Source organism: Tachysurus vachellii, chromosome 3 (assembly GCF_030014155.1).
Source record: "Tachysurus vachellii isolate PV-2020 chromosome 3, HZAU_Pvac_v1, whole genome shotgun sequence".
Taxonomy (NCBI): Eukaryota; Metazoa; Chordata; class Actinopteri; order Siluriformes; family Bagridae; genus Tachysurus; species Tachysurus vachellii.
Window position 1 is genome coordinate 6,238,111 of NC_083462.1, and position 25,153 is coordinate 6,263,263.

At 37.3% G+C, this 25,153-nt stretch overlaps 1 protein-coding gene across 1 annotated transcript in view; it reads right to left on the reverse strand.

The window, feature by feature from the left end:
* Positions 1-1,544: 1,544 nt before the first annotated feature.
* rims3 (regulating synaptic membrane exocytosis 3) overlaps positions 1,545-25,153 on the reverse strand; it is a 57,734-nt gene continuing 34,125 nt past the window's right edge. The window contains exons 3-7 of the mRNA XM_060865555.1: positions 13,074-13,215; positions 12,865-12,977; positions 12,171-12,272; positions 11,434-11,573; positions 1,545-10,490 (exon numbers count right to left, since the gene is read on the reverse strand). Coding sequence (XP_060721538.1) covers positions 10,278-10,490; positions 11,434-11,573; positions 12,171-12,272; positions 12,865-12,977; positions 13,074-13,215 — 710 coding nt within the window. The 3' untranslated portion in view covers positions 1,545-10,277. The remainder of the gene's footprint in view (positions 10,491-11,433; positions 11,574-12,170; positions 12,273-12,864; positions 12,978-13,073; positions 13,216-25,153) is intronic.

Here is a 25,153-nt window from a genome sequence, read left to right on the forward strand (position 1 = left end):
CTGTGTGTGTGCGTGTGCGTGTGTGTGTGTGTATATATATATATATATATTTATATATATATATATAAAATATGTTTGTGAGTGTATCCCTCAGTACAGAGAGCCATCTAGTGGTCTACTACCGCCATCACCATACCATACCATACTATACTATACTATACTATAATATAATATACTATAATATACTAAAATATAATATACTATACTATACTATAATATACTATACTACAATACACTATAATATAATACACTATACTATAATATACTATAATACACTACACTATACTATACTATAATATACTATACTATACTATACTATATTAGACTAGACTATACTGTAATACACTATACACTATAATATAATATACTATACTGTACTAGAATATACTATAGTATAATATACTATACTATAATATACTATAATATACTATACTATACTATAGTATAATATACTATACTATACTATAATATACTATACTATAATATACTATACTATAATATACTATACTATACTATAATATACTATACTATACTATACTATACTATAATATACTATACTATACTATAATATAATATACTATACTATAATATAATATACTATAATATAATATACTATACTATAATATACTATAATATACTATACTATACTATAGTATAATATACTATACTATACTATAATATACTATACTATAATATACTATACTATAATATACTATACTATACTATAATATACTATACTATACTATACTATAATATAATATACTATACTATACTATAATATAATATACTATACTATAATATAATATACTATAATATAATATACTATACTATAATATACTATACTATAATATACTATACTATACTATACTATAATATACTATACTATACTATAATATAATATACTATAATATAATATACTATACTATAATATACTATACAAAACTAAACTACACTACACTACACTACACTTAACTAAACTAAACTAAACTAAACTAAACTAAACTAAACTAAACTAAACTAAACTAAACTAAACTATGCTCTGCTACAATACGCTATGCTATACAGCTTGATTTTGCGGCTTTTTTAAGATTTGCAATGCTTGATTTGGAAAAATTGCAAGCACAATGTCTTATGAGTGAAGGCACGTGTAGTTACTTTTGTTCACGCAAGTGAATTGTAAAGCGTTTTGGCTGAATGTGCGCTGTGATGACGTCACACGGCACATCTTGGCCCCAATCTGTGGAAAATCTGTATTGGTGTTTGCTTGTGTTTTTTTTTTGCATGGAGAGACTGACAATACTATAGCATGGATTAGTATAGTACACTATAGTATTTACTGTACTTTTTTTTATATACGTCACAGTTCTATACTATTTTATTATGTCACAGTACCACTGAAATCTGATTGGTCAGATTTATTTTCTATAACAGTAGTAATTCCAGCTACAAGATCAATTAACTCCAACACTAACTTAATTTGTAAAATAATAATAATAATAATAATAATAATAATAATAATAATAATAATAATACAAGACAAAACAATGATTCCAATAAAAGTTTATTGAATTCCATCCTCCAGCACTCAATGGGCATGCAGATACAGGCTTCAGATTTGAAACTTTTTTTTTATCCTTTCTAGTTTTCTTAAAAAACTACGTGCACCTTAAATCATCGTTTCCTCAGCGTACAAACCACAAAAATACCAGTTTTACATTATCAAATACTGCACATAGAAAACGTTTACAAAGCACAAGTAGAAAATTACAGCTTCCTTTTCCTATAGTGTTTCCATTTCAGTTGTGAGCTTTTTTTCAGTAGTCTACTTTGTTACCCCCTTTACAATGCACAAAGACAGATTAGTGGTGAGTGTGTGTACCTTAATCACAATTTCCACACACCTGAGCTCCTCTCTAGCTCCAGTTAAAGACTGATCCCTTTTAACTTCCTTCAGCACATCAGTGAAAGCTTTAATACATAACATGACCAGGTGTTGTGTTTAAGGGAAGCTACATTTCTGTTGATGCTCTGTCTCAGTATTTGTACTTTTAAAATCCTTCCACATGCACAAGGGGAAAAAAAAAACACCTTCATTTTTTTTTGTGCTCTTTTTAACAACACTTAAAAAAAAAAGACTCGCAATGACTGATGGACTAAGACTAGACACAAGCAGACAAACTCCATGTTGTTGCTTTTTGCTTTTGCTACTTTAAAAAAACTTTGCTGTTAATAACCTCAACCAACAGTCAATTGAAATAATATGTTATATAATGTAATAACACTACATTGCACTGCAGACATTTTGAGTTGTAGCTAAAGACCAAGTGGACTTATTGATATGACAATCAGTAACAAGAATACCTAAACAAAAATAAATAGATAAATAAATAAATAAATCTCTGAATGTGTGAACATAGCTTTAGTTATGATTCATGTCCATTAGTGCGCTATTTATACTATAAATATGACCAAAAATAGGTGGCTGATGTCATAAACACATGACTTCTTACTAAACATATAGCGCACTGCATTGCAATGCGGTGTAGAAGCCATTATTTTTTATCCTAAATAGGTTGCCTACATAGGGAGTAAGAAGTTAGTGCACTACATAGAGTGCAGAAGCCTTATTTTGTGTCCCTATTTAGGCTGCCTAGATAGAAAAATTAACATTAGAGCATATGAGTGCATTGTATTGTTTCCTGTCACTTAAAGTGATTTTCTAAAATCCTAGATATAGTGCAAATGAAATGAATACAAAAGGATTATTGTGAGTTGGGTTTATACACAAAACTGAACCGAATTAGCCTAAACCCCGACCTTTTCTTCGGACCGTCTTTTAGAGGTTATTGCAAACTGAACGGAAGGCAAAGTCATGCTACAAAAGAGCCAAATTCATATTATGTTGTTGTTGACACATATGACATGTTATAATCCCTACAGACCCTCGATTAGAGATTACAAACAGAAAAAGATCCATTTTTGATCTGAGATTAAAAAGCGCTTTTAAAAACACCCAGCAAAATGAAATAAAAATCCCTCCGCAGTCTTTAAGAGGTGGAAATTGGTGGTTTTCGAGCAATTTCAATTACTTCATTTCATTTCAGTACTAATCAAATTAATACATTCATCAATCTTTGTTAGCAAACAGATACATCACAGGAAAATACTCAAGCCTTTAAATCGATCAAATAGGATTCCAGCACAGCAATAACACACCTTCAAAATAAAGTCAAATAAATGACTTCACAAAGCCCTCGTGAAAACATACAGGCATAAGAAAATCTTCCATCATCTACTGACACACTCTTCCTCTCTACAAAACTCCCTGTTCCGGTTTTGTTTAAAAAAATAAAACGACATCTCACGATAGCTCAACGCATGTTAAAGTGACAAACAATTGAAAAGGCCTGCCATTTGGTGTAAAACTCCAAACCGATCCAAATTTTGAGCATTTAAGCCGTATATAAATCATCAGGATCTAGAAATCAGGAAAGTCAAACAAATATAAAACATGCTAGCAAGGGAAACCTCACAAAAATAGAAAGGGTTTCATCACTAACAATCCCAACAGCTTCCTAACACCAAGTCTCTGAATCTCACGAGCCAAGAACTTACTCGAACATTGTGTATTTTATAAACTGTCCTACATACTAGAACTTCAAACTTTTTTTTTTTTTACAAGTTTCGGTGGTCAAAATACTGTGAACAACCCACAGTGCATCGCAAGCAACGGGCGAGTGTAATGAAATACATTATAAACGTATCTGTATCGTATACCAAAAGCCATATGTTATGGTTTGTCAGGGTTTAACCGGCTGAACGGGTGTACTGTATGTAGTACACAATGATATCCATGCTACTAATTAAATAATTAGCTACTAAATATTCTACGATACATCAATGTCATGCCATTTCCAGTCAGTGAAAATACATATTCCAGACAAACATTTCTTGCTACAGTTAATTCTAGTAAGAAATCTTTTGTAAAACACTAGAGCTTGGAAAGCTTCTGCAAATTGGCTTTTAAATTTCTCACATTGAATTCACAGGAACGGTGAATTTGTTGGATTGTAACAAATACAGTTATATATAATGCCACAAGCAATAACCTGAACTCTCAAAGCCTTAACAGGGCAGAAACCTGATGACTAAATCCGGACACCAACATATCTGGCCAGAAGTCCAAGAAAACCTGGCCTTGTTCTCTGGGTGATAAGGATGAGATTCAATATCACCAGTCAGTCAGAGCAAAACCAGCCCATTGTGGGTATCTGTGAGCTCAGGTATGTGTAAGAGGGCAGACAGCTGTTTTCTCTGAGGTTTTTTTGGCTCACGTGTAGTTGGCTGGCTTCAGCTACATGTCTCAGTGGAAGCAAGTGTTAGTCTTTATCCTCTCTGCTTGGTTGATATGTATTGTGTGATATGAAAGTGCTAGATAAAGGGTTGGACCAAATTTGAAAAGAAGAAAACACAAGATCACGTTACAACCCTGATCTCTTTTAAAAATCTGGAACAATCTAACAAGCGAGTCTCATCTCATTTCGATTAAGTCATAAGAAAAAACAGGAACCATGACACTGTCTGTCACACTATTGTAACTTTAGTGAGATTAGTAACCTTAGTTCTCAATAGTTCCACATTTTAATACAAAGCTCATCCTCTATATGGGCAGCCATATAAAACCGGTGTCACCTCAGCACTGTAATCCTCACACTGGTAAACAATTTGTGATTCATCATTCAGTCTGGAGTAGATCGCTTTAAAGTTTAAAGTGTTGTCTTTGTTTACTTTTTTCTGGTTGAAGCATTAAGAACACACTGAGGCAGAGGCGAACTACACAAAACTCTAGCTTTACAAACAGCGTTCTTAAAACAAGCTTGCAAAATCATGCAGCTTTCACTTCCCTGTTAGTGTGGACTTGAATACAGAATGTACACTATGTACAGTGTATACATCATTACCTAAAGCATCCAGGAGGATTTATGGACATTATAGACATAAATAACGATTGGGGTCTTGGTGGATCTGTAGCCTGGAACCCAGGAACACTGGATGTGAGGTGAGAATACACCCTGGATGGGCTGCCAAGCCTCATTCACATCTCAAGCCAATTTAATTGATCTAATCCACCTTCCTGCATGTTTTAAAGAGGAGAGAGGAAGTCAGGGCAACTTTCGAGCATTTACCCAACCCAAGGAAGAAACCCTGGGCCTGTGATGCATCCATGGTGCCCACTGCATCCCAGTGCAACACATTCAAACTACAGAAATGACCAAGACAGGAAGAGAAAGCTCAGAGGTTTCCGATTCCAACACAACAAAACCAATTACTAGACCTGAAGGAAAAAAAAATGACTAGTATACAAGTATTCAAGCATTCAGTGTTTGTTATCTGCTCTTGTAATTCTGAAAACCTGCAAGGCCAATAAGAGTGTGTGATTACTCCATTTACAGGTAAAGGACATGTACAATCTCAAGTGCCCAGTATACATAAAAAACGCATGGAAAAATAGTAATATCTAATAATAGAGTTTTCAGAGTTTCAGACAAAACATTCAGCTGTGAGAAAGTACAGTCAGATAGGAACCATTAAAGAAAAAAAGATGTTTCTTCTCAGTTAGTAATAAAATTAAACCTTAAATACACACACTTCTTACTGAAGCAATGTAAGAAAGTTATACTCTAGATCTTGATCTCGGTTCTGTGAGTATTAGCGACATGAATGTCAAAGGGGAGAGGATGGTGATACTTTAAAAGAAACCCTGAAATCTTTTTTTTTTTTTTAGGATTGTATATAAGCTTGTTTGTCCAACAGAGCATGTTTCTTATAAAATGTAATGACGCTTTAAAGAAAATCGCCAAAAGACGTCGACAAACAAATGTAGACAGCAAATAATTCTGGAGACTTGAGCTTGGTTTAAAGCTAATATTGTTGCCGATTTGTTTCGAATTAGCTTTTAAGCTCTTATGGAAGTCTTTTTGGCCTTCAGGTCAAGTGTAAACAAAGCAAAAGGCCCAAATGTGCGTTTGTCTTAGGATATTCTGATTTAAACATTATCATGTCACTGTGTACAGAAATATCTGAATAGGTAAATAAACTGTTTCATGTGAGAGAACAGAAAGAGAGCAGTAAGAGCTTTTTCACATGGGCTCATTTTGGGGCGGAGCTTAAAATTTGAGGTTTGTGTTCACATAGAAGTATTCCTTCAGAAACGCTGATGATAAAGTGAACCACAGACCAGTTTTCAAGAGGATTTCAGATCGGTTCTTGCGAATGCTCCTGTCTATCGGAATAACGTTATGTGTCATGATCATACATTGTGAATGCATAAATCTCTTATTTAGAAAAGTTTTCATAAATGTAGTGATGTAGTCAGAGTAGATTAACTTACTTCCCGTTCAATCAAAACATAGCACACTTATTACGATTCTGATTAATATTATTACGTCGATGCAGGAAACAAATTTTAAATGTCTTAATCAAGTATGTGGGTTTTTTTTTTCCCCACTGTAAACACCAAGCTTAATTTTCAGTAGTGTCTTTGACCGTGAAGGAAAATGGTCAAAAAAAACTTCCTTAATTGTGACTTTTATCCTTGAACACATGTGAGAAAGTAAATGTTGAGACATTCATGAGGAGAATGATATGTGCGATGATACAAGAGATGTGAAAAAACTCAACACATGTAATCCTGTGTCCAGATCTAAGACATATAAGAAGGACCACATTTAAAAAAAAAAACAAACAAGAAACATCTTGAGAAGTCTCCATTGTGCCTAAGGCCGATTGGAGAAGACAATTTGAACTGTTTAGCTACAATCCCAGCATTTAAAGAACTCACTGAGAAAATCCATCAGTCTTGGGCTTTGATTAACAGGCTATTGATATTCATTTCCACTTATGACCTCCAGGATAAGGCCTTTAGACGTTTAGATCTAGATGCTGGTCGAAAGAAAATGCTCCATCGTCCCAAAACCCGCCCCAGGAGGTCCACCGTGCTTGTTAATAAGAATTCATGTTCATGACACTTTTTTTGCTCTTCTGTATTACAAATCGAGCTGCTGGTTTAGTTGTTCGGTTGAACGTCGGTTCACTTTACAGCCGGAGAAACTGAACAGAGCCTTGTCATGAAGCTACCCTTCAGTGCAGATCCGACATTCATCAAAAAAAAAAAAAGAAAAAGTAAAAAGAGAAAGAAAACGACAGCATCTGCAAAATAAATGCAGTCTATATAGTCTATATGCGTTTAAAGGCAAGCTTAAAACAACACTTTATATTGTTTTTTGTGAGTAAACATGCAGATAATAAATACATTAACACAAATATCTTATTTTTATATAATATCTATATTTTATATTTATATATAATGTCCTCTGTTTGAATTCATACATTTATGCTACCATATGTAACAGATATTATGTGCATTTAAATAACCTGACTGGTGAAGTTGAGCCCTGCCCTTTAGAAGAGTGTGTGTGTGTGTGTGTGTGTGTGTGTGTGTGTGTGTGTGTGTGTGTGTGTGTGTGTGTGTGTGTGTGTGTGTGTGTGTGTTTGTGGGGGGTGTGCGTCTTGACAGTCACCCCTCGAATCCTGAATCAGAAACACCCTTGATAAACATAAAGGATAGATACATACAGCATATATAATGACCCATGTCAAAAAATTTATGAATAAATAATGAAGTGAAATCAAAATGGAAGATAACTAAAAGTCTGTTGGTATTTCATGACGTTTATGAAAATGTGTAAGATGTGGTCTCTTTTTTGCCATCAGGACAAAGTGCTACCAGGAAAAGAAAAAAGCCCTTATTGTCAACAATCTATAAACATCAAATCCTAAATGGCACTGGGACTTGGAGAAAGTGCTACGGTGTTCTGATGCTAAAAATAAACTCCCTGTTACATCCGAGGCACATTTTGGCATCAGAAACAGGATGAGGGGGAAAAAAAAAAGAAAAGAACTAGTCTGTGTGAAGTAAAAATGGTGTAATTGTTGAGGGGAAATCGTTTCATACACCTGACTCAAACTCTATCATCAGGACTAATGGAATTATTATAGGTTAGTTTTTTATTCTGACCAAAATCTGAACCTTGGTGTATATTTGAGTTTTTAAGGTTCTGCAGTTTTGAACTAAAACTGAACTAAAATGTGTTTGAATACAGAATGAATCATCATTTTACAATGAGCAGAACTGATCTGTGGAGCTGGAATATGCTTCATCGTACACAGAAATGGACAAATCATAAAACTTATTCCGGTTTAACGTGCTGCTCGGTGCCATGGTTTGGTCGAACAGAAACATTACATATGAATAAACCCCAAACTTATCTAATCTAACGCTTTCTTAAATGCTTGTGGAGAGGAAGATTCATAGCCATACAGTAATTACACTGTATGTCAGAGGTGTTGGACAGTTTTGCACTGTTGTATATTTTTATGTAAATAAATCATCTGTATAAGGAAATTTATTGCATCTATTTATCCATCCATCCGTTTACTTTAGCACTTATTATACATAGTGTCTCAGGGAATCTGCAACATCCAATCCATCAAAGGCTACACTCACACACTCATGCATACACTGTGGACAATTTAGCAATGCCAATCTGCCTACAAGGCATGTCTTAGGACTGAGGAAGGAAACCAGAGTACCTGGTGGAAACCTTTAAAGTACAGAGAGGAGACAGGAATCGATCCTCCAACCCTGGAGTTTCCAGGAAATTATTATTTAAATAACGAATGTAGCCTTTAGTATTTGACTTCACAATAGACCATATAGAAACATGTCATGGGTAAAGATATACTAAGTAAAAACTACTTGGTGAAAGTTCATAGTGCTTTTTTTTCCTCTGATCATTTTTTTTTTTAATTATCCAGCTATTCATTACACTCACTACAGTATAATGAAGAAGCTTGTGATTTGTCCACCACTGATATGATTAATCGCTATATACTGCACATACTGTGTACTGTATAACTCATGTATCGAGGATACTTGATGATCTAAATAACAGTTCCCTTTAAGATAGAAGTTACTTCTAGAGGAGAATCTTTTGGGCAGTGTTTGTGCTTCTGAGATAAACGTCCGACCCAGTCTGAGCCTAGAGGCAGCACAAAGACGTTGTCTTCTAAGGGATGAAATTTTTGACTGTTTTGAGCGCAGCATTATAGGCTCAGGGAAGGCAATCTCATCATGTAAACCGTGCTGAAGGCAATTATCGTGATGTAAGGAATTAAAATCGGGACAATTTGTTAATCTGTTGAAGAAATGCGAATAAATCCTTCTCGAAAATTCTGGGTAATTAAAGGGAAAGGATCAGCGCTGGTGTGCTTGTTGATGGAGGTCGCAGCCATGTATAAAGAAAAGTGTCTGTCTGACAGCTGTGTTTCTGTGACATGAAGTTAATATGTCTTTGAGTTGATTTTAAAATGTCATCTGTTCTGTTTATTTCCCACAGCTTTATCTTTATCAAGGGCGAAGCCATTCTGGATCTGACTGTGAAAACGTTAGACTCTACACTCTAAAGATCTTTTTTTCTTTTTGTTTTTGCATCTCACCGAAAGTCGTTGACTCTGCTACATATCCATACTCTACAAACACTACATATAAGAAGAATTGCTTTGGTTTTAAAAACAAACATTTGAGCAGGTTTGGCATAGAGAGTTTTAGGAAAACAGAAGAAGTGAAACTCTTTTTTTTCGTTGTGAGGTGGGGTGGGTATCGTAAGCGTGATGATCATAAGCCTGCTGCTCTTTAAGATGTGCGCATGTATAAATGCTACATAATCTTTAAAACTTCTGAAAAGTGTGTGTATGTGTGTGAGTGTGCGTGTGTGTGTGTGAGAGAGAGAGATAGAGAGAGAGATAGAGAGAGAGAGATAGAGAGAAAGAGAAATCTGAAAAGCCAAATCTTACTGTCAAATCAAATCAAACAACAATCAAATTCTCTATTTTGTTACACGTTCGACTGTTGATTTCTGTGTGTGTCTGTGTGTCTTCTGGATTAGCAACCTTCCAGTTTCTGGATTAGCAACCTTCCAGCTTGTGGGAGAAATGGTGTGTGTGATTTAACTCTCGTCTCCTGCTATATTATAATGACACAATAAGAACTGACGGAACTGACGGAATGGAGTGTGTGTGTGTATGTATGTATGTATGTATGTGTTGGACAATATAGCAACCTATGCTTTTCCACTCACTGTGTTGCATTTAAGACTGAATTGCACAAAAAAGAGAATGGGACCCTAAAGACACAGAGAGAAGATAAAGGGCTTTTTTTAGGTGCATGAGGGACTGGTGGCACTCTCGAGTGAGGACTGGGAGAGGCGTCGGGTCAGCTGACCGATGCTGGGCTCGGCCAGAGAGGAAGTGGGAAACAGCTTATACCAGCCCCCAATTATTGAGGACAAATCCAGCTCGTCCAGGAGGATCTGGGCCATTCCCATGAAGCACTTGGTGTCCATTCGGCCATAATCACCCCACACAATCACCTAGAGGACAGTCAGGCAAATGATTAGTGCTACAACAACCACAGAGGCACTATGATTTTGTCCTGAAAGTGAAGTTACTTCCTGGATTCTTCTTCATATATAGTGTAATATATATAACTGTAATGTAAATGTAATGTTTCTGTGAGAATTTAAGCCCTACTGCTAATAAAAACTAGCTAGATAACATGAGCTAACCTGACAGGATCTCAGAAAGAATTTAAGTCATACTTATACCCGCAAAAAAAGTCTTACTGCTACGGTAATACAAACTAGCTAACTAGCATGAGCTAACCTGACAGGATTTCAGAGTGTATTTTGACATACTTATACATGCAAACAATTTTACTTCTAATTAAATACTATCTAACTATCATGAGCTAACCTGACAGGTTTTCTGAGAGGAATTGAGCCATAATCTTACATGCAAACAATTCTTACTGCTAATACAAACTAGCTAGATATCATGAGCTAATCTGACAAGATTCTGTGAGGAATTAAGCCATACATTACATGCAAACAATTTTTATTGCTAATAAAACTAGCTAGATAACATGAGCTAACCTGACAGAATTTCCGTGAGGAATATATACTTACATGCAAACAATTCTTACTGCAAATACAAACTAGCAAAATAACATGAGCTAACCTGACATGATATCTGAGAGGAATTAAGCCATACTCTTACATGCAAACAATTCTTACAGCTAATTAAAAATGAGCTAACTAACAAGAGCTAACCTGACTGGATTCTAGGATTTCTGAAAAGAGTTAAGTCATGTATAAGATGTAAAGAATCTTCACTGCTAACTCAAGTAAAAAAACAACAAAAAAAAAACAAAAAAGAAAATCAGATTAGCTTAAAAATAAAGAAGTAAAAAATAAACACTGAGACAAATGGATAAATGCATTATGCAGGGAACAGAACAGAGGCTCATTTTCCCACCTGTAATACTTTCCCCTGAGGGCTTTCATCAAACAGCAGTGTTTGCTGGTAGGTCGGGTCCAGTGTTTTTTTCACCACTTTGGTTTTCTTCTTGGAGAGACATGCTCCATTCTCCAGGACATAAACCTTCGCATACGTTGCTGCAGACACAAGGATAAAATCTATTTTTATTCAAGGAACACAAACTGAGTAATATGTTTCTACACTTCGTCCTTTCTGTACAATTTTAGAGGTTTGGAGCATTTTACATTGCACTGAATAGTTTGCTTAATGAATTATATATATATATATATATATATATATATATATATATATATATATATATATATATATATATATTCATTCATTCATTCATTTTCTACCGCTTATCCGAACTACCTCGGGTCACGGGGAGCCTGTGCCTATCTCAGGCGTCATCAGGCATCAAGGCAGGACACACACTCTCATTCACTCATGCAATCACACACTAGGGACAATTTTCTAGAGATGCCAATCAACCTACCATGCATGTCTTTGGACCGGGGGAGGAAACCGGAGTACCCAGAGGAAACCCCCGAGGCACGGGGAGAACATGCAAACTCCACACACACAAGGTGGAGGTGGGAATCGAACCCCGACCCTGGAGGTGTGAGGCGAACGTGCTAACCACTAAGCCACCGTGCCCCCCTATATATATATATAATTATTATTAATAATTATTAATTAATTATATATATACTTTTTTTTTTTTTTTTTACCTGGAATGTTCTTTGAACCTGGTTTAGGCGTTAAACCCCTGGCTTGGGTGATCTCCACTTCGATTTGACCACCTCGATCCATCACTCCAATATGGACGTCGCCTACACAATTGGACAATAATGATGCAGTAGTACAAATACAGATTAGTTTAAATGAAATACAGATAAATTAGAATATGAATGTATGCTTTTAATGGACCACTTAGGTTTAGTGCTAATTATTATTATTATTATTATTATTATTATTATTATTAGTAGTAGTAGTAGTAGTAGTAGTTGTACAAGTAGTAGTAGTAGTACATATATAATAAGGATTTCTTGAGGATTAAATATAAAAATAATATAAAAAGACATTTCTGGATGTACTGTATGGTTGTGTTAATTTTTTTTTTGTCTCCGATTTACTTTACTGAACAGCAGGTGGAGACAAAAGACAGTGTAGTCTATATCAAATGCCATTGGGCAAAATACAATACCGTATACTATATACTGTACTATACAGCATACTACTTAAAAAATGCATTAAATATGTCATTTAAGAAAGCAATACACCCTAAAACATATTCCTGATTCAAGCTCATAAAAAATCCTTTCAGACTCTAAATTTAAACCCTTGACCAATTAAAAACATGAGCCCTTTTTTTTAATTTTATTAATTTCCATAACATAAGGAAAAATTGTGCATGAGACTCACCCATTGGGGGTGTGGCTAATGTCTGACGCCCAACGATCTGGGCGGGGCCTAGGCCATCCAGGAAGTCGCTGAACTGGCTTTCAGGGCCCAGTCGGGTGGTAGGGAAGATAAAACTATTGAACATGAAACAGAGCAAAATACACAAATATGGCACATAGGGCTTCAGCAACATAATGCAGACTTTAAAAACTTTACGCCTCTCCACTCACGTTCCCTCTGAGCTGTTACTGTTAGTGCTTCCATCTGTTGACTCCTTGCTGCCCTGCCGCGTCACACGGTTCCTCATCTCCACGGCGATTCCTGTCTCCGTGCTCCTCCTGATGGTGCTGCGTAGTTTCTTGTTCGCTCCGTCTGCAGAAATACAAAAATATACTGTAGGTGTCGGAAAATAATTCAACAAGCATCACAGATCACACATAATCCACGTTAAATCCGAGCTGTATTCGTTGAGTCGATCTTGAGTGAGGTTAAGACAGCTCGTTGAAGATGTAATATCAGAATCGTGTCTTTAATTATTCTGTCCTCAGTTACTACAGACTAAGTAGAAGTTTAACTTAAACAGAGGAATGTTCCAGATATGCACTTTGAACTTTGACCTCACTCAAAAAAAACGCTATTCGTTTCTTCAGTCCATATTTTCTATCCCTGATTTTTTTTTTCCTGGTTAAAAGAGGTGTGCTTAACCCAACTCTAAATACACGTAGCTCTCCCCACATAAATACCGACAAAACCTTCGGTCCTAAGTCATGAACTCACTCATAAACACTGCCCTCATGGTCTAGTAAAGAAGCCTGTCCAGGTTCTATTACTCGACAAGATTTAACAGAACTGGGGGGGGGGGGGGGGGGGGTGTTAATTATTCATCAGACACATTCACCTTGGCTCGTCCATTTTCTCTCTGAGTCTTCAGTATATACAGAACTGAGCAGCATAATAAAAAGTCACATACTGCTGAAGACATCCAGAACCAAAAATGGAAAAGTAAATGGCCTCAAAACCCATGACAAAGGACTTAAGTGGTCTTATTGGAAAATAGATATGAAAATATGAACAAACATACATAATAGCGGAGTGAGTCATATTTGTTTTAGCAGGCATGCCGACACTGAGAGTGAACTGCACTTTCCATTAGAATAGCTCCTGGCGCAATTAGATGTTCATCTGTGTTGTGAGAGCTGGGCATAAGGCCTGCATTCCTAACTGACAACAGCACTGAGGGACTAATGGCGTTTAGCTGATCTGTTTTGGGTGGCCGGTGAACAGACTGTGCCGTGCCAGAAGAAGTAAAGGCATGGACTAGTTTATGATAAAAATGATCTATAAAATGATGGTGTAAATACGACAATTTAAGGTATGGAGTGAAGGTATAATATAAATAAAAAGCCAACATGATGGGCTTTAAGAGACTGTATAATGGGAATCAAACTCTTGGGGCTTACACTTCCATATAGATGAAAAAAACTTCCCCTGAAAAAAAAAAGACTACAAATAAAGAGCTGCATTTTTCATTATAATCCTGGAGCAATTAGATGATACACAATCATAAACATCAGCAGTAAGAGACCGATGGCATTTAGCTCATTTCTTGGGAAAGTACAAAGCTTATTTATTGGTTTAAACAGATCCAGGACCGGCAACAAAAAGCCTGATAATAAAACAACAATAAAACACTACTCGTTCTGTTCCAACGCTTTACTCAGAAAGTTGTACAGTTAATACACGGTGGCAAATATAGTGGTGCGCTGAGAATAGCATTTCAGAGAAATTCTTAAATACAGAACAGTGAGAAACGCTGCTGGGAAATAAATAAATAATAAAAATAAATGTGAGAGAAATAAGCATATCGTGTGTGTTTTCAGATGACAGCAGAGAGCTTCAGCTGTGCAGGGAGGTGTGGAAGAAAACAATGCAGGGTACTGATTCATATCATTCAGATCTATTCAAAGAAATAATATGAATCATAAATTTGACACAATTTAAAAATGTAATAATTATTGTATTAATGAAGTGATTAGTAAAGAAATGATTAATGTACTGTAGATGCTCTGCAGCAGGGACTGGGGTTAGAGAAACCACTCAGCACTTTCTGACCAATCAGAATTAAGCATTTGACAGCACTGAGATATAATATTAAATAAATGAAACCATCACTGCTGAATCCATGTTGTATGTCATTCCTTATTTTTCATTTTCAACATATTTGAAATCTGATAAACATACGTGACTATATGCTAAAAATCTCATTATGGGGAGGGTTCATACAGAACTGGTTCACACAGATTAAACTGGTATGACTGAGACAGAGAGATTTCTGAAACACACCCAGTGTTATAAATCTGTGAGTCACAAGAGGAACTCTGTTTTTATATAATAGCTTCAGATGTGTATGATACTAAAAATACACCGAGAGAAATCAGAATGATTCACAAAGGTGCTAAATCTGTCTCGTATTACCAGATAAGTGTGCATTTATGATACAAATGCACTGATATATTTTCAACTTCAGAGAAGGAGGTGTGGCCTGTATTAACATCAGTGTTAGTCAAGGAGGTGTGGCCTGTATTAACGTCAGTGTTAGTCAAGGAGGTGTGGCCTGTATTAACGTCAGTGTTAGTCAAGGAGGTGTGGCCTGTATTAATGTCAGTGTTAGTGAAGGGTGTGTGGCCTGTATTAACGTCAGTGTTAGTTAAGGAGGTGTGGCCTGTATTAATGTCAGCATTTGTCAAGGAGGTGTGGCCTGTATTACTGTCAGTGTTAGTGAAGGGGTGTGGCCTGTATTAATGTCAGTGTTAGTCAAGGAGGTGTGGCCTGTATTAACGTCAGTGTTAGTTAAGGAGGTGTGGCCTGTATTAATGTCAGCATTTGTCAAGGAGGTGTGGCCTGTATTACTGTCAGTGTTAGTGAAGGGGTGGGGCCTGTATTACTGTCGGTGTTAGCGAAGGGGTGGGGCCTGTATTACTGTCGGTGTTAGTGAAGGGGGTGTTGCCTGTATTAATGTCAGTGTTAGTGAAGGAGGTGTGGCCTGTATTTATGTCAGTGTTAGTGAAGGAGGTGTGGCCTGTATTACTGTCAGTGTTAGTGAAGGGGGTGTGGCCTGTATTAATTTCAGAGTTAGTGAAGTAGGTGTGGCCTGTATTTACGCCAGTGTTAGTGAAGGAGGTGTGGCCTTTATTAATGTCAGTGTTAGTGAAGGGGGTGTGGCCTGTATTTACGTCAGTGTGAGTGAAGGGGGTGTGGCCTGTATTTACGCCAGTGTTAGTGAAGGGGTGTGGCCTGTATTAATGTCAGTCTTAGTGAGGGGGTGTGGCCTGTATCAATGTAATTTTTTTGTCATAAGTTTTATTGTGGGATCGCTCTTTACAGAGGATAAAGTGTTTCAACAGTATTCCTAATTCGTCCCTGGGTTTGGATATGCAGTGTGTGTAAGTGTGTGTGTGTGTGTGAGAGAGAGAGAGAGAGAGAGAGAGAGAGAGAGAGAGAGAGAGAAAGAAAGAGAGAGTGTGCGGATCACAAAGACAAGGAGCTTATAGTAGTATAAACACAAGGTAACTGCTGTACACAGGAGTGTTTAGAGACTGAATGGAAGTGTGTACTCATACAGCATAGTGACTTCCAGATATCAAGTCAGTGTGTGTTTGTGGGAGTGAAGATGCTAGACGTTACCAACAATTTTCTGTGGCAAAAGAACCGAGATAAAACTAGCACTCAGTTGAGCAAAGGCTATAATATGACTCTGCCCACTGGCTTAAAATTTCTAGTGTTGACGAAGTCTTGTCTTCAGTTCCAAGCTGTGGATTTCCTGTCTCCCAGTTTTTTATTTTTAAAATTTTAATTTAAGTTTTAATTAAGATATATTTTCATTTCTACTTTGTGTAAGACACCAAGTAATGGCCATGCAGTGGATCAACCAGCGTCTATTCAAAAGTGTATTGAAAATGTTCTGACCTTAAAATGAGCTGCACTGACAATTTACCTGGATTTTTTTTTCTTTAAAAGACAAATCAAATGCCACATGTATTTTATCAGAGGCTTTGGGATTAGTTAGGAAGAAAAAAAAACGTGTTTGAAAACAATGCAAATTAAATTTCTCCTCACGCTCAGCAGAGGGCGCTAAAAAAAAAAACAGCTCCTTTAGTGATGCCTTTCTGCAAAAATGCTGTGTAAAGAGTCTTTTTTCCTTTTTTGTCTCCTGGAATAGATACTTCACCTGTTCCCATGTCTCTTTTTGCCTGTCCTATTTTGCCTTAAATGCAACTGTGTTTATTTTCATCTTCAGTCCATTTCTCCTGGATAAATCCTGTAAGACGTTTCAATGAAATATTAACGTATGCAGGTCAGTTAGTAAGAGAAATGGACAGAGAGGTAGATGTGGGAATGGAGAGATAAATGTAGTGCTGTAGAGGGATGGGAAGGGGACGCAAAGCGGGGAGAGAAAATGTGAGAAGAAAAAATGGAAGGAAAAATATTGGGTGTTAATATGGCTTTTGCTACATCTGACCGCTCTTGTAATTTTATACAAGCATTCAGTAAAATGAGGTGCATGAAAAACACAAGCAAATTTAACTGTTTATTAAGTCTGGGATTAATTCTAAGAGTCTTAATATATTATGTTTTAGCATTTTATCTACAATCCCAGTTATACCAGTGTGTTATCAACCTGATTTGATGCTTTATTTTCCAATTCAAGGCGTTAAATTTGCCAAAAGCCCAATTTTATTTGAGCAATTTTTGTCACATCCTTCACTAAGACTGATGAATCAAAACTAACAAATACAGAGACCACATCTTTACTATAATTATCAGATAAGCAATCCACACTACCTTCATTAAGACTAACAAAGGGTGATGTGGTAACTCAGAGGTTAAGGCGAAAAACAAAAGGTTGTGAGTTTGAATCCCAGGTTCAACAAACTGACAATGCTTGGACCCTGTGCAAGGCCCTCAACATTTAATTTCGCGGTTGTATACAATGCACGCTGCTCTGGATTAGGGCATCTTCCAAAATGTCGCAAATATACAGAATCAACACCTCCTTCACAATGACAAACAGGCCACGCCTCCTTCATTAGGACTAACAAATACAAAGGCCACACCTACTCCACTATGATAATCAAACAGGCCACACCTCCTTCATTACGACTAGAAAATACAGAGGCCACACCTCCTCCACTATGATAATCAAACAGGCCATGCCTCCTTCATTAATACTAAGAGACAAACAGATCGCATCTCTTTATAATAATTGTATAATAACTAGCCATTTACATTTTTTTCACTACATGAACATGTTTTCCTCATCGCATATTAATGATAAACTTATCTTCACCATCCAATAAAATCACTGGTGGCTGTGTTACACTAAACCTGTGTGTGTGTGTGTGTGTGTGTGTGTGTGTGTGTGTGTGTGTGTGTGTGTGTGTGTGTGTGTGTGTGAACAAAGTCATGGCCATCTCCCTGTCTGGTATCTGTGGCAACAGCCTCATCCCCGAGACAGATAGCACAGGGAACAGATTATCCAAAGCTAAAAATACAGCAGTAGCCCCAACAAAACAGAGTCAATGTTAGATATTCCAAATAGATTTGCTCCTTAATATATCCTTAATATAACACCTTCTCATGGCAAAGTGGTGTGCATCAGCAACAGAAGTCTGACAGATAAATATAATGCTCCTTATAGAAACCAAGTCTCAGAGTTTTGTGCTAGTCAGAAAAGATAAGATTTGTAAGTAAGGTTGCTGGATGATGTTTATAATGTCTCATTTGCACAGGATAATCTTTTTATAAATAACTGGGATGGAAAAAAAGCAAGAAATATAAAACATTCTACGAGTAGTACATTTAAACGTCATGCTCTAACATCTACATCTTTACTGCTAGCTCAATTATTGAAATGTTACTCCATATGCTGGCTGTAGGGAGTTAGTCAGCACAACAGTGCTTGAACTTTTGCTATGATAACCTATGCGACTGCTCCATTCCTTCTCTAAGACAAACAAACACAGGCCACACCATCTTCTCTAAGACTAACAAAGTGGCCATGCCTCCTTCATTACTAGACTAAGAAGCCATACCTCTTTCCATAACAGGCAAAGAGGTCACACCTCCTTTATTAATACTAATAAAGAGGCCACACCCACTTAATTACAATGAACAAAGAGGCCACACCTCCTTTACTAATACTAATAAAGAGGCCACATTCACTTTATTACAATGAACAAAGAGGCCACACCTCCTTTACTAATAATAATAAAGAGGCCACACCCACTTAATTACAATAAACAAAGAGGCCACACCTCCTTTACTAATACTAATAAAGAGGCCACATTCACTTTATTACAATGAACAAAGAGGCCACACCTCCTTCACTAATACTAATAAAGAGGCCACACCCATTTAATTACAATAAACAAAGAGGCCACACCTCCTTTACAAATACTAATAAAGAGGCCACATTCACATTATTACAATGAACAAAGAGGCCACGCCCACTATATTAAGAATAATAAACAGAACACACTCCCTTAATTATGATTAACACAGAGGCCACACCTACTACATTTAGACTAATAAAGAGGCCACGCCCCTTTAATTATGATTAAAAAGAGGCCATGCCCACTATATTGCAAACAATAAATAGGTCCACACCCCTAAACTGAGATGAACAAAGAGGCCACACCTCCTTTATTAAGACTAATATATACAAGTTAGCACTTTATGCTGTATGTAGAAATGGCTGTTTTGATGGATTTGCACAGAAAATTGGAAACATTTTTTAACTGTTGTAATGTTAGGCGGCGGCTCTTCACGTGCAAGGACATTCAGAAATTTGAATGGGGAAGTGCATCCAATCTCGGCGTGATGTGAAAGTACTGTAGTTGTTTCTGAAATGTCTCAGGAAACGTTTCATTACTTCCTAATGCTATCAAGCGTTGTTGGGGAGCGCAGTACTGAGTGGAAATTCATAAGTACGTAAGATGTTTATACATAACGTTAATAACATCATACTGCTACATTACACAAACATCAGAACGGTTCACTCCTGAACACATCCTCTTACGCTCTTCTTTATCTGTACTGAACAAACATGAAAGAGCATAACTGATGTGTGTGTGTGTTTGTGTGTGTGTGTGTGTAGGACTCGTTTCGACAGGAAAAGGACTGAACACACATCGCCCAGCCCAACACATTAGATGCGCTGAGAGAAAGGCAGTGAGGGAGGGAGAGAAGAAAGAAAGAGAAGAAGAGGAGGAGGAGAGGAACACAGAGACCCCGAAACGAACAGAGAAGTGCGCAGTGTCTATTTATAAACCTGTAGTCAGGAATATCTTCACTGTGGGGGAGCAAGAGAAAAACAACATACACACACTGCAGCCATGGACTCATTCAACCATCCATCCATCCATTTATCCATCCATCCGTTTATACATCCATCTGTCTGTTTGTTTGTCTGTATGTCTGCCTGTTCACCTATCTGTCATCATCTGTCTATCTGACCCTATTAGTCTGTGACTGTTGTCTATCTCAATTTGTTTCTCTCTCCCTGTTTGTCTCTATCCATCTGTTTTTGTCAGTCTGTCTGTCTTTGCTACACTTTGCCTGTCTGTCTGCCTTCTCTGCCTGTCTATCTGTTTGTGTCTCTGCCTGTCCCTGTCTGCCTGCCTGTCTGTCTGTCCACCATCTGTTTGCTTGTGTCTGTGTGTCTGCCTGTGTGTCTGCCACCCTGTCTCTGTTCGTCTGTCTGTCTGTCTGTCTGTCTGTCTTTCTGTCTGCCTGTCTCTGTTAGTCTGTCTGTCTGTCTGTCTTTTTGTCTGCCTTTCTCAGTTAATCTGTCTGTCTGTCTGTCTTTCTGTCTGAATGTCTCTGTTAGTCTGTCTGTCTTTCTGTCTTTCTGTCTGCCTTTCTCTGTTAGTCTGTCTGTCTTTCTGTCTGCCTTTCTCAGTTAGTCTGTCTGTCTGTCTGTCTTTCTGTCTGCCTGTCTCTGTTAGTCTGTCTGTCTTTCTGTCTGCCTGTCTCTGTTAGTCTGTCTGTCTTTCTGTCTGCCTGTCTCTGTTAGTCTATCTCTCTGTCTGTCTGTCTGTCTGTCTGCCTTTCTCAGTTAGTCTGTCTGTCTTTCTGTCTGCCTGTCTCTGTTAGTCTATCTGTCTGTCTGTCTGTCTGTCTGCCTTTCTCAGTTAGTCTGTCTGCTTGCCTGTCTTTCTGCCTGCCTTTCTCTGTTAGTCTTTCTTTCTTTCTTTCTTTCTTTCTTTCTTTCTTTCTTTCTTTCTTTCTTTCTTTGTGTATTCTCTGTGTGTCACCACGACAGCACAGAGACTGGAGAACACAGAGCAAAGAATCTGAGCTACGTCTCAGCACAGATCTGCCCCAGATTCAGCTCTCAGCAAAGGTTCCCTTCAGGGTTTAGACCAACAGCCCAGATTTAGATTTATAACAACATTTTCGACCACATAAAAAAACAGTGTAATGGTAGCAGGGGTCTTTTATTTCATATGCGCTCTCAATTAATTAAAGAAAATTGACTCTCAGAGTTAAATTTAATCAACACAAGAAGCCTCGCTCACTTACCGAGCGCACTTCAGAAGCTCCGCAGCGGATCGAGGTGGTTTAACATCACAGACACACTGACTAATATGTGACAAAGTTCTGCTTTAGCTTGTACCTAATGGATCGTTAGATGTGGATTACCGGTCAAAATGTCTGAGCTAAATCAGATTCTAGTTACTGAAATGGTAAAAGGAATAAATCAGAAACGGATAGACGAAGCCTCTCTGTATCAAACACTGCACGACATTAAATGCTGCTTGAGTTATAAACGGATAATAAACGTGAATACTGAATACGGTAGTTTTTATAGGTGTGTGTCAACAATGGAGTTGATCTAGTTCTGCTATAGAACAATAACTGTCATCTAGCATAATTAATGATAACATGATTATATGGAGAAAAAAATATTATGTTCTGTAAAGCTGCTTTGAGACGATGTCCATTTTTAAAAGCGCTACACAAATAAAACTGAATTGAATTAAATTTTTTTGGGTTGATTTTCACTCCATTTTCTCCCTCGTTTTTTTTTCCAGTTACAAATCAGGGATAGTGAGGGCTAAAACACTCTTCCTTAGTGGAATAACACACCTAGAGGAAAGCGCTTACTGGATTCTTCCACATACGTAAGCTGACAGATGCTAACAATCAGCTAGTACGACGCTTTCTTGTACTTCTGGTCGCATGACTGCGGCATTCTAGCTGATGATTGGGAAAACACAATACGGTCACCATCCTGGAATGTGCAAGAGGCAGTGTACAAAAAAACCTCACAAAGAGAAATAAAACCCTCAGTGATTGGACAAGGGACTGAGGAACTCTGGGTAATTTGCTTGGGTGAAGGAAATAGAACTGCATTATAACAATACATCGTAACACACTGTGAAATAAAGTGTCATATTAATCACAGCGCTTTGAAATAAACAAATCTGATTGGTCAGAATACTGTATGTCAATGAATTTTCTATAGCAGCAGCTCTGTCATGTCATTCTTAAAAAAACAAAATTAGCAAATTGGTGTAATATAAGAGGAATAAAACATCAGACGTGCTGCTAATGTCAAACAATCCACTTCATTAGGAACAGTGACTTGCACCGGGGCTGTTTTTATTCCCACCGTCCACAATCGAGACCTCCAGCTTCTGTCTACCAGCACTGATTCTCTCTTTCACCCTGTAATCCCCTTTTCTCTCTCTCTCTCTCTCTCTCTCTCTCTCTCTCTCTCTCTCTCTCTCTCTATATCACTCTCTCTCTTTCCCCACACCCGTTTCCATGACAATGCTCTCTGCATTGCACCACAATTCCCAATGGGCTGGCTTTTCCTCCAACTCTCCTTCATCATCCTCACCATCCGCATCATCATCATCATCATCATCATCCACCATCTCTCCCTCCTTGCTTTCTTCAGATTGTTTGCTCTATTGTGTCTGTTTGTGTATGTTTATTAAAAAGTGAGATTCTCTATGTAATCTGTAATCTTCTCCTGTCAAAGCTTAAGATACACATTTAATTCTACTTCACTGCTCATCAAAAACTTTCACCAATACAACATTTAATTCAAAGCTCAACTCTGAGTGCATTCTCTCATTGGACTTCCAATATAAAATATTCTCCAGTGTTGGCATTAAAGAATTTTAAACACTGTTCCAGCATGACAAAGCCCCTGTGCACAAAGCCCTTGAGCTCCATGAAGACATGGTGTGGAGCTTAAATTTGGACTGGAAGAACTGGAGTGTCCTGCACTGAGCTCTGACTCTGACTCAACCCAACTGAACACCTTTGGGATGAACTGGAACTGGAGTCTCATCAACATCCTGAACATCAGAGTCTGATCTCACTAATACTCTTATGTATGAATGAGTGAACACAAATCCACACAGCCATGCTCTAGTAGAAAGTTTCAGAGAAGAGAAGAGAAGAGAAGAGAAGAGAAGAGAAGAGAAGAGAAGAGAAGAGAAGAGAAGAGGAGACAAGAAGAGAAGAGATAAGAAGAGAAGAGAAAAGAAAAGAAGAGTAGAGAAGAATAGACAAGAAGAGAAAAGAAGAGAAAATAAGAGAAGAGAAAAGAAGAGAAGAAAAGACAAGATTAGAAGAGAAGAGAAGCAAAGAATAGACAAGAAGAGAAGAGAAGAGAAGAGAAGAGAAGAGAAGAGAAGAGAAGAGAAGAGAAGAGAAGAAAAGACAAGATGAGAAGAGAAGAAAAGAAGAGAAGAGAAGAGAAGAATAGACAAGAAGAGAAGAGAAGAAAAGACGAGATGAGAAGAGAAGAGAAAAGAAGAATAGACAAGAAGAGAAGAGAAGAGATGAGAAGAGAAGAGAAGAGAAGAAAAGACGAGAAGAGAAGAGAAGAGAAGAGAAAAGAAGAGAAGAGAAGAGAAGAGAAGAGAAGAGAAAATCTTTGTATAAGCAACGAAATATTTTTCTGTAAACTATAGAGATTTTTTCTGAATTCTAACTGATCGCATATTTGTTCCAGTGTTAATTACTGTTACAGAACTGCTACAGCTTTTTGCTCTAATATATAACACAATATATGAAAATTTTTTAGCGTTTTTTTTTATCATAAATCCAGCCTCCGGTGCTGAAACCCGTTTAGCCTCTTGGCATCTAAAATAAACAATAAACAACAAATGAACGGTTATATACTAAAACGTTAGAGTTCAGAGGATGTTGTGATAGTTTATAATAAAACAGTAACAGCAGACAGCAGAGATGGAGCACAGCTCACTGACATTTACTGTGAGTAATAATTATACTGTGAGTGTGTGATGTGTAATGTCATCGCTGGTGGAGAAGGGTGTGTGTGCGCAGGTCTGTCCACTACTGCGAAAAAAAATGCAGTGTTGGTGTGTGTTTGTGTTGATCAGACCACACTTCATGAAGCGCTGTTATAGGTAAATAATCAACATTAGAGTGATAACTCTAAATCTGCTTTATAACAGCAAATCCTGCAGTGCTTTATTCCTCTTATTCCACAGCAATTTGCTATTACAGTTTCATTCTTCATTCTTTCCAGCACAGGCTGATAACTTTCCTATAACAGCACATCCCCAAGTGTTGATTCCTTAAATAAATATTAAATTAGCTCATTATACTCCACCTCACAGTTTTTTCTTTCATTTCTAAGTCAACCTGCTTAGAGACAAACTGGATAAAAAACTACAATATAAAAAATAACCAAAACTGATATTTTATAAAAACCATGATGTTATGGTCCACATTTTAAATGTGATCAAATGTCCTCTATACTATAGACGGATTTTAAAAGATGTGCAATGTTTGCCTGTGTGTGTGTGTGTTGTTTGTGTGTGTGTGTGTGTGTGTGTGTGCGCCAAGAAGTCACGGTGTGTTAGAGGCATTTCTGTGTGCCTGGTTATATAAGGCTCCAAGAAATTTGTACTGTTCTGCTCAAAATAAAGCTTCACATAGAGGTGAGTGAGAGAGAGAGAGAGAGAGAGAGAGAGAGAGAGAGAGAGAGAGAGAGAGAGAGAGAGAGAGAGATAGAGGGAGAGAAAGAGAGAGAGAGAGAGCGAGAGAGAGAGAGATAGAGGGAGAGAAAGAGAGAGAGAGAGAGAGAGAGAGAGAGAGAGAGAGAGAGAGAGAGAGAGAGAGATATAGAGAGAGAGAGAGAGAGAGAGAGAGAGAGAGAGAGAAATAGAGAGAGAGAGAGAGAGAGAGAGAGAGAGAGAGAGAGAGAGAGAGAGAGAGAGAGAGAGAGAGAGAGAGAGAGAGAGAGAGAGAGAGAGAGAGA